Raw genomic sequence first — 15,425 nt, 5'->3', positions numbered from 1 at the left:
ATCGAGTAAAATGCATTTCATTGAAAATCATCGATGGGGAAATGTTCTTCAAACACATATTTTGCTATTTGAGGTCACTGATACCAGGTCAGGTCACAGAGGTCAGGTCACTGGGGGGTCACAATATGAAAGTGTCGTGTGATACATGTTTTATGGTCTATTTTACATGACAAATGCGATTATGTGGGTCAGACAGACTTTTAGGGCCAGCTTAGGTCACGTTTTGGTCAAGGTCAGGTCAAGGTCAGGTCAAGGTCAGGTCAAATTAGGTCAAATTTCAAAGTTGATATTTTTGCATAAAATGGGTATCGATTCGATGCAGCTCGTCACGGGGAGTTCAATGGTGATCTCCGTTTTGCGCTACGAGGTCTAGAATTGCTAAAAATTGAGTTCAACAATTTGACGTCATCAATTTTTAACAGTTTTTTTTGCTATAACTTGGCCAAAAAAAGAGGTATCGATCTAAAATTTGGTATGTATATCGAAGAGCGCTGGGACTATCACATATATTCCGGTTTTTTTCGAAATTCGAAATTTTTTTGGAAATTTTTTGAGTTTTTCTAAAAAAATCATTTTTTTTATTTTTGGGGGTCAAAATCCCAAAATTTCGAAAATTCGAGATAGCAGTTTTGTAGCGCCGTCTTTTCTCTACACAACCGCATAAAGAACTTTAAAATTGCTTGTTAACTGTAGAATTTGTGAGCGTTTAAAGATGTCATGTTTTTTGCTCATTTTTACTCGAACATGACCTCAGTTTGACCTCAATAACTCCTGACCTGAGGTGACCTGTGACTTGAAATTTTGTGTGAAGGTGTCAAATTGATGCCCGGTAAGGTATTAAAAATTTGGCGGCGCTGCGCGCCGCCGTTTTCTCGCTATTTAAGAAAAACCACGGGGGGGGGGGGCCAAAATGGCCCCCCCATCAGGGCGCGGGTTAATATACTATTTGTCAATGTCCATATTGCAATGCTAGGAATAGGTCGCACTAGACATCAGGCGCCGGCTTGAAAGATTTTACCAAATCCAAATTGAATGAATTCACCAAATCCAAAGAAAGGTTCCATCAAATCTTTCCTTTCTTTTCGCAATGTGACACAAGAAGACAAAATTGATCATTCCAACAATCTACGTTAAATCCCTGTATATACGCCAATAGCAATCCAATAGCAACCAAAGTAACGCCTCATTTATGTAAGCTGTGACAGCATAGGTAACAAGCGGCTATCATCTATCGCCCTCCGTCGCGTCGGTGGCACTCAGAGGTGATAGGTGACGTGCAGCTTATCTGTCCGGAGACGCGTCCGGTGGGGCACTGGGTCACAGGGTCCGCTAGCGTGTCCTATCGGGGCGCATCTAGGCCAGTCGGCCGGCTGAAGGTCACGCTCTAGCGATAGGTGCGATTGAGGGGGACGCGCGCCGAGTGGGCGGTGCCACGGACTGCCGGCCGGTCAGGGGTGACGCCGGCCGGCTCTGGGTCGGTCAGGCGGTGTGAAGAGGCTTGACAAAAGCCTCTGTGAGGCTATAGGCAACCGTCTCAGCCCGACGAGCTCAGTATCCCTTTAGTGCGGTTGTGCCGTCATCCGGTAACGTCAAATATCAGTAAATGTCACATCAAACACGTTAGGTATGACCTGACCTACCTGTATTCACACTTTTTACAGCCAAAACAAAACAAAAGAATGGAATGCATACGCCCCATGCGCGTGGGCCCCCGATTATGGGGCAAGCATAGCGCAGTTTTGGCAGGGACGCGGCCCGGCGCGCACACAGCGACACAAACGGCTGCGACCGCGCACAGTCCGAGCGACGGCTCCGGACGGCGGCGGAGACCGGCGCGCCTCGGAGACAGTCGCCGCGCACCGAGAAATAGAACAGGACCAGCACACACGAACCGGGGGGACAGAGAAACAAACGACAGTCGCGCCGCGGCGCCCGAATGACAGCGGCGGCGGCGGCGGAGACAGCGAGGCAAAACGAGCTAGAGCTAGCAGTCAGTCTGGGGCCCATGCACTCCATCGCGGCTCCGATTCGCTCCGAGGCAGGTCACTAGCAGACACTGATGCGAGGCGAGTGAAGTAAGACGTGATAATATTATCCACTCTCTCTCTCTCCGTTGAGCACACGCATAAAATGAGGACCGGTCGACGTCTCGGAGGGGAGGGCAGTTACAACAGTGCGCGTCCACATGCGGGTGACGGCTGCTCGTACTTGGGGAGAGGAGCGACATTCACACTAGATACCCAGATCAGCCTTTTCGGTGGCGAGGATTGGGTGGGAGGAGGCTGGTTCGAACGACGATCGGTGAACGGTCGGCCTGATGGCCCCGCGCGCAGAGTTCAGTACCTGACGAGCGGTGCATATTCAGGGCTCCACTCCTACTTAATTGGAAAATAACGTCAGCCATTGCAGTCTGAGATGATAGATTCGAGATACGAGTGTGTGGAACGATTCTACATCGCCATAGATTCCGGGCCAATAAGAGCCGCGCTGTCGGTCGGTGGATTCGTGTGCGGCCCGCCGCGGTCGCCCCCACCCACCCCCAGCGGTCCGCCGCCCCACACGACCACTGCGCGCGCCTGATCAGCGGGCACAGCTGCCGGACTAGTCGGCCTGTCTGTATGCGGGCGGGCGGCCGGCCGGGCGGAGGGAGGGGGCGGCCGGACCGGCGCGGACCGGGGGTACACAGAGATGGGTCGGACCGCCGACCAACGCAGAGCACACACAATGTCTCAGCTCCTCCCACTAGCCTCCTAAATTTTACTGACTGATTGAATATAAATCAACTAAATTCACCGTACAATGGCCATTACCTAAACACCCACGCGTGACAGGCCGGCCGGTGTCGGCGGGCGCTCGGCGAACCACTGGTACCAGGGCCCGCCGCTAGTCAGCGCCACGGCCGCGCCGCTAGTCGCCCTCCGCCTTCATGCCGCGCACCTGGCCCTCTCGCCGTTGCTGGGGGGGGGGGGAGGGGCGTCAGAACGGAGCCACAGGTGGTGGGGTAGAGGGCGGGAAGAAAAAACAGGTCTTACGAGCGTGCAGGTATGTTTGTACTGCCGTTTGAGGCAATCCAGGTCATATGTGCCCATAAAACAGCATACGCACTAGACCACGCCACGTACGACGTCACGCACACGCCACAACACCCTCCCGATCCCCTTCCCCCATTTCCACTGCCTCCCCTTCCCCCCTGCCCCCATACCGCTCCCTTCCCTCCTGCCCTTCCACACATGGCTACCCCCCTCCTTGCCGCCCGGGAGTCTCTGCAGACGTCTCACCTTGTCCAGGTCGGCCTTGGTCTTATCCTCCAGTTCGCGGATGTCGTCCATCGTCATGCCGTGCCACTTGTCCAGCCAGCAGAACACCTGTCTGTGGTCGGCGGGTAGGGGGCGCCGGTCAGCGGGGCGCATTGGCAGCGGCTCCTACACAACCCGACCGGCTGGCAGCCGGGAGCAGTTCCTACTGTTAGGAAAACAGACGACGACTGGTCAACGCCCTGAGTCAGTGTTAAACATGACAGCATTCTGCACTTACTCAGCGGAATGGCGAGGAAGCTATTTCGGTTCAGGTCTGTTACGCATAAAGGCCATTGTAATTTGAGCAGGCAGATAAAAATGGTCGTAGCATTAAGCTTACTCAGAGGTCATCAAACTTCCCTAAATCCGATTGACCGGACGCGCTCGATGCCGATCAATGCATCCATTTTATTCTACCTAATCAACATCTTCCAATATATGCCTCGTGCCGCAGCACACACTTATTTCCATCTCCCACATCCAGCAAGCCAGCCACATAGTAAGGTGGCGGTGGCGGGTGTCCACCTCCCAGATACAGCTGGCCAATAGCCACAGTAATTAGTTGGCGCCCGGCACGGTACGAACTGGGACAGCCAAACTAGCCCGTCCCGAGTCCCCTCGTCTCTCCCACGGCAGTCGGATCGGCCATCGGCGGTCTATCAGTCCCTAACCCATACCACCCAGTCGTCCTAACATTCTCCCACTGCAGCCCAATCTCCCCTCCCCACGGTAGCCAGTCCCCTCCCCGGCAGCCCAGTCGGCCGCCATTGTACGGGGCGGCACTCTACGAACCCATTCAGCTACCGTCCCTGCCAAGGCTGACTGAATGCGGTGGCAGCGACCGAACCCCGCCGTCGCCAACTGCCCACCCGGTTCCAGCAATCGCGGTAAGTACCGCGCGACTTAACGGCCCACGGCAAACAATACCCAAGTGACGTCATAGCAAACGTCAGAAATGACGTCACGCGTGCAGTGTCAACGCGGCCCGGGTGAGCACGAAATGTCGCCGCACGCAGTGGTGCAAAAGGGTGTACCAGATCCCAGATATATTCTATCCCTGGGTAGGAGCGTGTAGCCTCCCCGGTCCTTAGAGGAATAAGATGATAAGCTCCGATTTATAATTTCCAATCGGACTTCCATTCAATGCAGTATATTTTATCATGACAGTCATTTTGGGCCATTAAATCGCCATTATTGACCAACGTTTGGGGTAAGCAGAGTGTAGTCACTCAATGTAATGGAACATCTAGCCGAATTATTTTCCAGACTGATTGTTCGAGCATTGATCTGTAGGTAGCGTGCCGCGTGCCATACTGCAGGTAAATTCCAGAGACCGAGGCCTTCCGGGACACGCAATGTCGGATCCTTACGTGGATTTGAGCAGAAAACCGCTAATATTTACGGCGAACTGGGCCAAGCTAATGATCCACCAATCTAGTCAGGGTATTAATGAAATATCTTCAGAGCTGTCCCGTGTCCGCGGCCCTCTAACGGAAAATTTGACATTCTCCATTCACTAAATTCATTTCATTCTTCTACATTCACACTCTTCCATTCACTATATAAATAATGGAGGAGATTTTTAGACTAGCCTTCTCTGGCCTACAAGTCCATCCTGTCACCTGCATGTAGCCTACATCACCCTGCCTCACTGCACGCCGCCCATCAGCCGACAGGTCCCGCTACGTCACCGCCCGTGCCCACAATCGGCGTGTTACGGAGCGGGGCGCGGCTGAGACAGAGAGGGGGCGGGCCGGGCGGGGGAGGGGGGGGGGGCAGGCGCAGCTCGTCGGCCGGCCGTGGGCAGGGTCAGGGCCGGGCCGGCGGCACGCTGCTGAGGAGGGCGGCGCTCGGCGTGATACCGCCCGGCCAGCTGGGACAGAACCTGGCCGCCGCCGCTCGCACGGGCGCCGCGCGGCCGGCCGCGACTGCAGGGCGATATAGCACGCCCCTGGCACTGTTTCAGCGCTGTGCGCACTGCACTGGCGGGCTGCCGTTCATTGAGTCACCATGGTAATATCAGTGAACCGCCAATACGCACATTCAAAGCCTCCTCTTGCGATGCTTATTTTTTTGTTATAATTTCAGAGTCTCTGTCATTCACCGGCATTGGAATAAGCCTACTATCACCCAGTAAAAATATTAAATAACATAACAATTGCGAAAAGACATGATGTGGCCGACGTAGCAGCATCAACCGTGCACCAGTATTGCGCAAAGGGAACAGTAATTATACTATTGGACCTATATTCTACGCTACACATTGTGGTGTCTAGTAAAAAGTGATGCTAAATGACTATGCCGCTAAAAGCCATTCCTAATTTAAGCAGACATTTCAAGGAATCTACCAGTGAACAATAAAACACATTCAACTAGCTTAAAAAGACATTGCGGATTTACTTCAGCAATAAACTATTCGTATGCAATAATACAGCCTGATCTAAACAATCTATTGTATTGACACAATCTATATTCGTCTCCAAATAATATACAAATGAAGGGTTGCCTACCTGGCTGGTTATCACACCCGCAGAGCTGCCACTCCCTCCATCCACCAGCTAGTATCGCTTCAGAAAGCCACTTATCCAGCGCGCTAAGCAGCAGGCCATGCACCGACACCGGGCGGGGCGGCGGTCACCGCGAGCGACCCATGCAGCCGAGACCCCACCCACCGCAGCTGATCTCCTTATCATACCCGGACGTGCAGGGAGAGCGAGAGAGGGCAAAGAGAGAGCGCGGGAGGGAGGGCGGCAGGCCATGCGGGGTGCTAGCCGGGCGTGCACGAGCCGACAGACCTGTGAAAGTTAGTAAAGAGCCTCTGCTCTGCCGACACTATGAAACGCTCCACGCGGTTCTGCAGGCCGCGCCACTTGAAGCTGACCGTGACCAGCTTGTAGCAGGTCATGATGGGCGACACCTGCCGCCGGCGGCGGGTCACGGCGCATGCGCAGTGGACGGTTAGTGGCGGGCAGTGAGAGTGAGTTAGGCGGACGGAGACAGCGCGGAGCACGGTCGGGCGGCGGCGGGGGCGGGGGCGGGGGCGGGGGCGGGGGCGGGGGCGTGCGCTACCTGTGGAAGTTGGTGAATAACCGAGGGTACTGGTTCATGATGAACTTCTCCACCCGCGATTGCAGGCCGAACCACTTAAACTCGACGGTGACTAGTTTGTAACAGGTCATATAAGGCTCCTTCAACTGCCGGGCACACACGCAGACACGCAGCACAATCGTCAGACGACTCAGAAGGATATCGGTCAGATGGCAAGGACGGACACTGGTTAGACGGATATGGGTCAGACAGTCAGATGACTCAGACGGATACCGATCAGATATCGGCCAAACGGGTACGGGTCAGACGCATGTTGGTCTGACGGAAATGGTACCGGTCAGATGGCTCAAATGGGCATTCTGGCCAGACGGATATCGTCAAACGGACACCAGTCAGACGGATGGCGGTCAGACTTATCAGACAGATTGGCCACAGATACAGTTGACGGTAGTTGACGGCATTAGACGGTCACCGGTATGAGACAGCGAGATAGCTGCGCAGGCCACAGCTGCTTCAACGAGCATTTAACCCTATTCCTGGCGGGCTCCGCCGGGACAAGAAACTGGCGGGGGGGGGCCGATTCGGCCCCCCCTGAGATCTCGAGAACGAAGCAAGATAGCGACAAGCGGTAAACGGCATCGGATACGCACGGCCAAGATCTACAATTTTTACAAAGGTCATTTTCAAGTCAGGTCAAAGATGACGTCACAGGGGTCGAAAAAGTCAAAATGGCGGCGCTAGATATGGAGAGAGTTTTTCTCGAATAACTTTCGAATTAGTCAAGATAGGAACAAACTAAGGGCATCATCGTGATCCTCTCGTCAATCCGCATCGAATGATATATATGTTGACCTCGAAAGGTCAAGGTCAAAGGTTGACCTCAGGTCACGTGACCTTGAGGTCATCATGTATATCATTCGATGCGTCTTGACGAGCTGAACACAATGAGACCATCCACGCGTCTGTATCTTGTTCCTGTACGGAGTTATTGGCCAAAAACCTTTGGTGACCTTTGATGACGTCACATGACCTCACAGCTGCCCAAAAGCAAAACAGATCTCAAGGTAGTGAAGGTTGATCGTATATGAAGTCATGTATGGTATATGGGGCCATTCCGACCCGTTTTAGTGGTAAAAACAGGGAGTTGATTTTTCCCCCATTGACTTATAATGGGGTGGTCGCGAAATTGACCTGACCTTAGGTCACCGATATCAAAATTCCAAGATATACAAATTGCACATACTGGTACTCTAACTAAACCCTGAAGAGAAGAAATTGATCGGTCAAAAACTCTAGCTCTGGCGTGATTGCAAACTTTTCTGAGGTAGGGTCACCAAACCGCCTCTGGTGACCTGACCTGAGGTCAGATCAACTCAAAATTTTCAGACATGTTGCGTAGAAGCCTTTTAGGAAAAGTCAGAAAATTTGAGCTTCCTAGCTCAACGCGTTTGGGAGAAATAACCAAAAAACCTCAGGGGGGGGGGCTCCTGAGGCCCCCCCCCCCGCCAGGAATAGGGTTAACACTACATTTTTTTATACCGAAATAGGGTATCAATACAGGACGCACCAAGCATGACCGCGTAATTTAGCCCATTTCTCTAAGTTGGGTCACTTTCGGAAATGTAAGATGACGCACTAAAATGTCGACCGTTAAGATGTTTAACGGTCGATAAGAGGTCGATAAGATAACACGCTAACTTAGTCACACTAAACTCCATCGGCCACTATACATAGATTGCGGCGTGTCACCCCCCGATATCCGCCAGTCACCTTGGGTTCCGTCAGATAACTAATCGATCACTTCACAACACCACGTGTACGTCACTGTACCACTTCAGTTGTAACGTCACCGAGGTCTCAACAAAGGTCACCAGCCACCGCTGACATAGGTACAGACAGCGCCGAAGGCAGTCACGATCAGACAGCGAGAGAAAACTCGGGTCACAAGCGCAACAGAGGTTAAAACTGTATCATCCCGGCCAGCCTCCCGGTTCTGCAGACTGCGTCTCTCGCCGGTCAGGGGGGCAGTATTTCTCGTCGGTCGGTCGCCCCGCCCGCGGCGCCGTGCCGTCGCTCCGCCCGTCCCGCTCCGGTCAGCAGTGTTATAGCACAGCGGTGGGACGGACAGTGGGCCACCTCAAGCGACTGGACAGCGGTCACAGACACAGACTGAGAGAGACGAGGCCGGGAGGAGAGAGCGCCGGCCGGCTGGAGTGGCAGCTACCTGTGAAACGTCCTGAACACGCGCCGGTACTGAGAATCGATCAGGGCTTCGACACGCCCCTGCAGGCCGAATAACTTGAAGTAGCCCGAGACCAGTTTGTAGCAGCACATGATGGGTTCCTGATGGGAGGTGTACCACTCGTCAGGGCGGAGGGGGGGGGGGGCAGCCATCCCCGGCGCGGAAACAGCGGTAATCCGTGAGGACGAAAACATTACGAACGCCCATCGACGGCACAACAGGGATCCCCGGACAGAGTGTGACAGACGGAACCAGTCACCACCGGACACGGCTGGAACGTACCGGACAGTACTGGATTGACGACATGAATGAACATGAATGACAGCACGAATGAATGAACAATGCAACGGACCGGACAGGACTGGATTGAGCATGACAGAACTGGACCCCACCGGGTACCTGTGGAAGTTGCGGAAAATGCGCTCCTCCTGGAACATGATCATCTTCTCGACCCGTTTCTGCAGGCCGAACCACTTGAACTCGGCCTCGACAAGTTTGTAACAACATATGACCGGCTTCTAAAATCGGACATCAGCAGGACACACACATCAAAATCAATAGCCATGTCTGATACAACGGGAATAACAATTATGTAAAACACACATAACCATGCGTATCCATACAAATCTGTTCCAATTTCTAGAAAGACTCTACTCTAAACATCACAATTGATTAGACCCGGCGGATATAAATCGCCCCCACCAATCACCCTCCTTCCGGTCGGCTCCTGGCTTCCCGGCTGGCCGGTCCGGGGCTTCCCTCCCCCTCCCCTCCCCCTCCCCCTCGGCGTCGGCGGCGACGACGACTGACCTGCTGCTGCCAATTGCCCACCAGCGGGCCGCGTCCCGTCTTGACCGACTGGAACTTGGTCGGGTCCTCGTCGGTCTTGTAGTCGGACGAGGGCACCGGGTCGTTGGCAATGTCGATCATCACCACCTCGCGCTGCTTCAGACGGTCCGGAGGCAGCTCGTGCAGCTGGAGGGAGGGGGGGGGGGGTCGGTCAGGTGCGGGGAGCATGGAGTGGGGGGGGGGGGTCAGGCACGGGGGGGGGGGCTGAGAGACAGGTGGGTGGCTGAGGGACGAATGGGACAGTTCGGTTCCGTTACTGAATGCATTCCCCGTCCCGTGAAGCGAGATGGAAATATATCAGACGCGTTAGCTGAAAAGGCGTCAAGCGAAAAACGCACGGAGCATGAGAAAAGGGGTGCACGGGCGATTCCGCAGCCATCATCACGGATGACATGACAGCTGAACTGTCAGCTTCAATTGTGTCGGCCGGTGATGACAGTCCTGCTGACCATTCACCTGATCCCTATTCCTAAGCCGATACTCAGCATTACTCGCTATTAGTAGTCAAAGGTTGTAACTATGCAATTAACCACCTACCAGCAGCATTAGTCACGTAACAATTCCTCGATGTGTTCAGTGTCCGGACTTGGCACACAGCCCCCTCCCCCCCAAAGTCAGGCCACCAAAACACGAGCACGCATACTGACGCTATCATTGTTAATTTCCTTCCTGAGCAGTGGAGGCCTCTGACACCGCTGTTATGCTGATGGTAAGTTGACAGTATGGAGACGACCTGCCGCGAGAAATGCTCCCCGGCCGCGCGCGTGGATCGATTACCGAGTGAGTTGGATATAGTAATATGCCAGTCACGCCGGTGGGGATACCGCAGGCGGCCGTTGGGCCACTGACATACAAGGGGAGCATGCTGCTCCACCCTACTCCAGGAAGACAATTCGAACTTCTCTAAGCATCGTTAAGCCGAAAGGCGATGTTGTCTGCACTGCAGACTGCAGGCTCTGCAGCAAATTAACGGACCAGGTGGTTAGGCTCGGCTGGTATTTACGAAACACGAGTAACGCAACAATGCACCCCACGTTTAGATGAAAGAAACACTTCCCCGTACGTTGGTGAAATCGCAGCCGAGTTCAGCGACCAGCGTGGTTCACCCCTCAACTCACTAAAGACAAATAAACGGCTAGCCCTATTGCGAGATAAAATGTGGGCACTGGAGTCGCCACCCGCGCATTCAGTTGCATTATCTCGTGAACATTCGCTTTGCTGAATCATAATAGCACGAACAGACTAAAGAAGTCGGTCCACAGTCTCGAGAAATCATGAAATGCACGACGAGCAAAGTAAAAACCACGCCCACGGATCTAGCAGGTGCCTAATGAGTTCATTTTTACTCAGGGAAGTAGTTGAGGCTGTCCCCATGCGTAGATCAGACGGTCAAACGTTTACGTTATGTCAAACAGTCGCTATTTCATGGAAGCCACGCTTCTGAACAATGACAGATGTTAATTTACTATCCGAGGATTGCATAATATGCCCAATGATTAACCGCAGACGTAGGTATTGTAGCCGGTCACGCGGAGAGAGGCATGCAGGGAGAGCGATCACACTGTGCGCGAGCAGCTGTCAAATAGGCCACGTAAGAGATGCTGATCTTTTAGAAAAAAAAAATCAATATGAAAGGGACTTCCCCAGCCAAGATCGAAGCACCTGAACTCGAGTCATAAGCTATCTCGGGCCACTCAAACATCTTTTTATATTGTTTGATAAAAAAGACCTGCTTAGCAACCTGCTCCCAGCAAACATTTCCAAATAACTTGGAGAAAGAGCCTGGATGAAACCATACGCCAAATTGAGATTGGATGTTGCTCTATCACTTTTAATCTATATGTTATTTCTTTACGATAGGAAACCATGTATAAAATGCCGCATACCCCAACAAGCTCCACGCGAAGCCACTCCAGCATTAAGCTACGAACGACCACATCAAGTACCCTCCCCGTCCCCGATCGTAGACAGTCCATAAGAAACGCGTGGTGTTATGTGAGTCGGCCACATGCGCTATCCGCCTCATCACGTTATCAGATGGTGTCACATTACACGTCGATTACAGAGACGCACACGGTAGTAGGACACTGGGTCGGGCCATGTGCGTTAGTGGTATTTAATGAAATCGGTAGTACACGACAGGGGATTTCATTGCCAATCGCATACACGATAGCCTTATGGTGGTTATAAGTTTAAACGTTCCAATGTCAACTAAAAGTCACAATCTTCTGAATGCCGATCACTTCACGATCAATTAAACAGTGATTCAGTTCGATTTTTTGCGCAGCTATTCACTGAAATCAAATACTTGCTGACGTCACCAGCTAAATAACATCCACTTTTTAGTACCTAATTTGTCATTACAGAAACCTTGCCATGAATGTCACAATACCATCGGAGCTTTGCAGACGACACGTCGACACACTATGAAACAGACAGGGTTCTGGTACCAACTTCAAAGTAAGAAGCGTCTGTGTGTTACTGCCGTTCTGGGCGGCATTGCGCAAAGTTTGCCAAACTGCCGTCAAACTGCCAACCAACCATTGTCCAAACGACTCCGTTTTCGGAAGATGCCTCTGCCATACTTTCAGACCTGGCGAGTGTCTAACTAAAACTTAATTAAAGAAGGTGCCTCCCAACATTCAAATGTCACCTCCTATGTGGACCAATCGCCACAACGCACCCAGACATTTGCCGAAGAAATACCCTGGCACACTTGACTGTTGGACGGCTGCCGCAAGAATATGGCGTGTGTCAACAATCGGCAAACGCTCAATGGCATATACGCAGCATAAGCGGCGAGTTTCGCAATACCTGGAAGCAGATGGCGTTTTGCCCTGTACTTTGCCACATCACTGTTAGTATGATAATGATGAAGATTTTGAGTTTTGGACAGCACGGAATGCCAGTGTCACTGGGTGAATGCAGTCCAGGATAGCCGGCAGGCCGCGTCGGTGACAGCGTCCCCGACCCACCCGGTCCTTTGGCAGCGGCGTCACAGAGTGCCACAACCCTTAGCAGCGGCCACCCGGACCACCTTAGTCCTTTGGTAGCGGCGTCTCAGCCGGCAATTATCACCAGAACACGGGGTGGGCGTCTTTGAGGGACAGCGGGCGTCGGAGGGAGCGGGAGCGACCCCATCTGAGAGCCGAGGGGAGGTGCCTCAGGGAGCGGGCCCGGAGAGGCCGCATCGGTCCGCGAGCGGGGCATAGCATATCTACTCACGTTTGGTGTTTGGCCGGCGTCCGGATAGTGGTACGTCTCAATCGTGATGTGAAAATTGTCCTTCATGTAACCCGGGTTCTGAAAAAACCGCAACATTATCAACTATGGTAACTGCGTCATTTACGATGCGATAATGTGGCGCAATCATAATTACGATCAAGTACGTTTGGAGATCCTACGACAATAATAAACTTTAGAGATTTCTTTGATAGGTATGAAAAAGATATACAATGCGATGCTCATTATCTGGAAGAATGTGAGCCTAAAAACCTGTAGGCTTCATGACAAAATCTGAACATGACAAAATCTCCATCAGCAGGGCATATTTTAACAAATTTTTACTGCGTCCCAAAGTTGAGCAGAGGGCACGTGCTACGACTAAGGGCACAGGGCAAGGAACAGAGTAGGGCACTGAGGAGGGCAGAAAGTAGGGCACGGCAGGTTACAGGGCATGGCACAGGACATTTTAGAGGGAAGGGTACAGGTCAGGGTAGACAGGAGGGCACAGGTCAGGGAACCGGACAGGGCACAGGGCAGGGACACAGTGGGTCAAATCAGCAGGGGCTACGTCCCAAGGCGAGGGGGCTGCGTCCCAAAATGGGACGCAGTAAGTGCCTTAAAATATGCCCTGTCCATCAGCAAATAAGATCGAATAATTCAATGTTAGAGCACCTACCGTCAGTACAGTTTTGCAGTAGGGGTAGGCATTCCATGCCTCTTCATGGATCTCAAGTGACCCCTTGGGTGCCAGCAGCCGGATGAAGCTGGGGACTTTGCTGAAAAGACAAAACATTTGAGGATGAATGACAACAGCCAAGAGGCTTTTACAACTTGGAAACCAAAAATATACAAAATGAACTGCAAACAAGGAAAAGGGCTTTCAGACATATCAATATCACTATTTCTGGGCATAGAAGAGACATGCCTAAGAAAAATATAAAATAAAACAAAATATATGCAATGCATGAATGATGGTAACATAATTCAAAACTCACCTAGCTAAGTGGTAGATTTTGTACGTATATTGACCCTTTGTGAACTTTCCTCCCAGGAGTGGCACATTGTCATAGGGTTCATTTTTCAACACCTCAATGCCCTCACCACCACCTGTTTCATTTTTGCTTGCTTGTGCTACTGAGTACAGTTGTCCAACTTGGTACTGAAATGAGACACATGCTGTCAGATCTACATATGCCTGAGCCATAGGTTCGCCATAGACCATCCAGAATGTGACTGCTCAACTTTCATTCATCCCATGAGATGAGAGATGACCAATTAAAGCTTAATACAAGCTTTTTATGCAAACAAAATGTTAAGAAGGCTACATATGCAAAGGCTACATATGTAAAAACCTCATCAAATGTCTTAAGAAATCCTCCTTGAATGGACCTTTATTTGTATCTCAGGAAATCCCATGCATAGAGAGCTTTTGAGTTAAATACAAGTGTCAAACACAAAACAAGTCACATAAAATCAATCTACATCTCAGTCCTCACCTCTTCCACTGTGAGTGGCAGCACGACTCGGCTGAAACAAAACACCTTGTGTTAACAGCTATTATAGAAACCACAAAAAAACTCCAGAGAGCATAAGGATAGAATCACAGCAAGAACAGTGGAGGTGCCACAAATTCAGTGGGTTCCCAGCCATTCAAATTTATCTATAATATGATTTTTTTTAATTATAACTTCAGGCTTTAATTTATTTCATCGTATGAACTAGCTATGGCCTATACGTGCCAGTCCAAAGGTACACTCTGGGGCAGATTGATGTTCCATCACTTCCTACCCATCGGGCTCCCATGGCTCAGCACTGGCTGCTGCCAGTGGCAGCACTGGCAGCACTGGCACTGGCAGGCAGTGCTGAGCAGTGCTGAGAGCAGGCAACACTGACAGCAGCCAGTGCTGAACCATGGGAGGCAGGAGCCCGACGGGTAGGGAGTGGTGGAACAGCAATCTGCCCCCGAGTGTACCGCTACCAGCATTTATTTTTCGCCAGACCACTAACTGAAATAGGTAGATAATACTGAATGTACTACTTGCGGTTAAGTAGTATTCAAAAAAGAGAGCATGAAAATTACAAAAAATCAACATAACCTCACAACTACTCATCAATAGACGTTTAAGACGCAACGACGATATCGAGAAATGTGGCAAGCATAGCACAGCAAACCGTTGGAAATGAATTATATGTTATTTTTTGAAGCACTTACTATTCCTTGATGAGCATTCCGAATTTATTAACGGTGAATAAATTATCTAAATCCCTGTAACCCTCCCACACATAAGCACAAATCACGGTACATAGAATACTAGGTAACACCGGTTTGTCCGCTCAACACAGGGCCAATGGTCACCACTTTCTTCAGCTGACGTCTGTGACCTTGAGCTGACCTAGGATGATAAACAGCTGACAATTTAGGCCATTTGGAGCTCACTTGACAGCTGAAGAGCGTGATTTAAAATATAAATATTTGTCAGGCACTGACAAAACATATTATTCACCAGTCATTTTTTAAGCACATTCTGTCATAAATTAGTTGACTCCCTCTGGTCTTCCACACGGCAGAAAATGCAAGTGCAAATTCTGCCGTCTTGAAGTGAGCCAAACGCTTATGATACACATGATCGTTTCTCTCAAATCACAACGGAAACTGCGAGAAAACAAGAGAGAGTCGGACTCTACAAATGAATGAATTTGGAAGAAAAATAGCTGTATTTTTCCCTGTGGAAATGTTGACTTTGAAAAGATTGGCCATCAACTTT

The 15,425-nt window shown here is 51.2% G+C and overlaps 1 protein-coding gene across 3 annotated transcripts; it reads right to left on the bottom strand.

Moving 5' to 3' along the window:
* Positions 1 to 1,625: 1,625 nt before the first annotated feature.
* LOC122379054 (phosphatidylinositol transfer protein alpha isoform-like) lies at positions 1,626 to 15,036 on the bottom strand. 3 transcript variants are annotated; one of them, XM_043360927.1, is made up of 9 exons: positions 14,873 to 15,036; positions 14,157 to 14,187; positions 13,656 to 13,819; positions 13,337 to 13,436; positions 12,661 to 12,738; positions 9,397 to 9,561; positions 6,366 to 6,490; positions 3,279 to 3,369; positions 1,626 to 2,955 (listed from the first exon to the last, which is right to left on the bottom strand). In XM_043360927.1, exons 1-9 carry the CDS (start codon positions 14,887 to 14,889, stop codon positions 2,908 to 2,910), a joined length of 819 nt encoding a protein of 272 aa, XP_043216862.1. In that variant the 5' UTR covers positions 14,890 to 15,036; the 3' UTR covers positions 1,626 to 2,907. The 3 variants fall into 3 exon arrangements, with proteins under 3 accessions (XP_043216862.1, XP_043216864.1, XP_043216863.1); XM_043360929.1 differs by lacking the exon at positions 6,366 to 6,490 and adding an exon at positions 8,986 to 9,104 and having other exon boundaries at positions 14,873 to 15,004; XM_043360928.1 differs by lacking the exon at positions 6,366 to 6,490 and adding an exon at positions 6,092 to 6,213 and having other exon boundaries at positions 14,873 to 14,997.
* Between the last annotated feature and the right edge of the window lie 389 nt (positions 15,037 to 15,425).

The sequence above is a fragment of the Amphibalanus amphitrite genome, unplaced genomic scaffold, assembly GCF_019059575.1.
Source record: "Amphibalanus amphitrite isolate SeventyFive unplaced genomic scaffold, NRLGWU_Aamphi_draft 000070F_arrow, whole genome shotgun sequence".
Lineage (NCBI taxonomy): Eukaryota > Metazoa > Arthropoda > Thecostraca > Balanomorpha > Balanidae > Amphibalanus > Amphibalanus amphitrite.
This window is presented reverse-complemented; position numbering and strand designations above follow the sequence as displayed.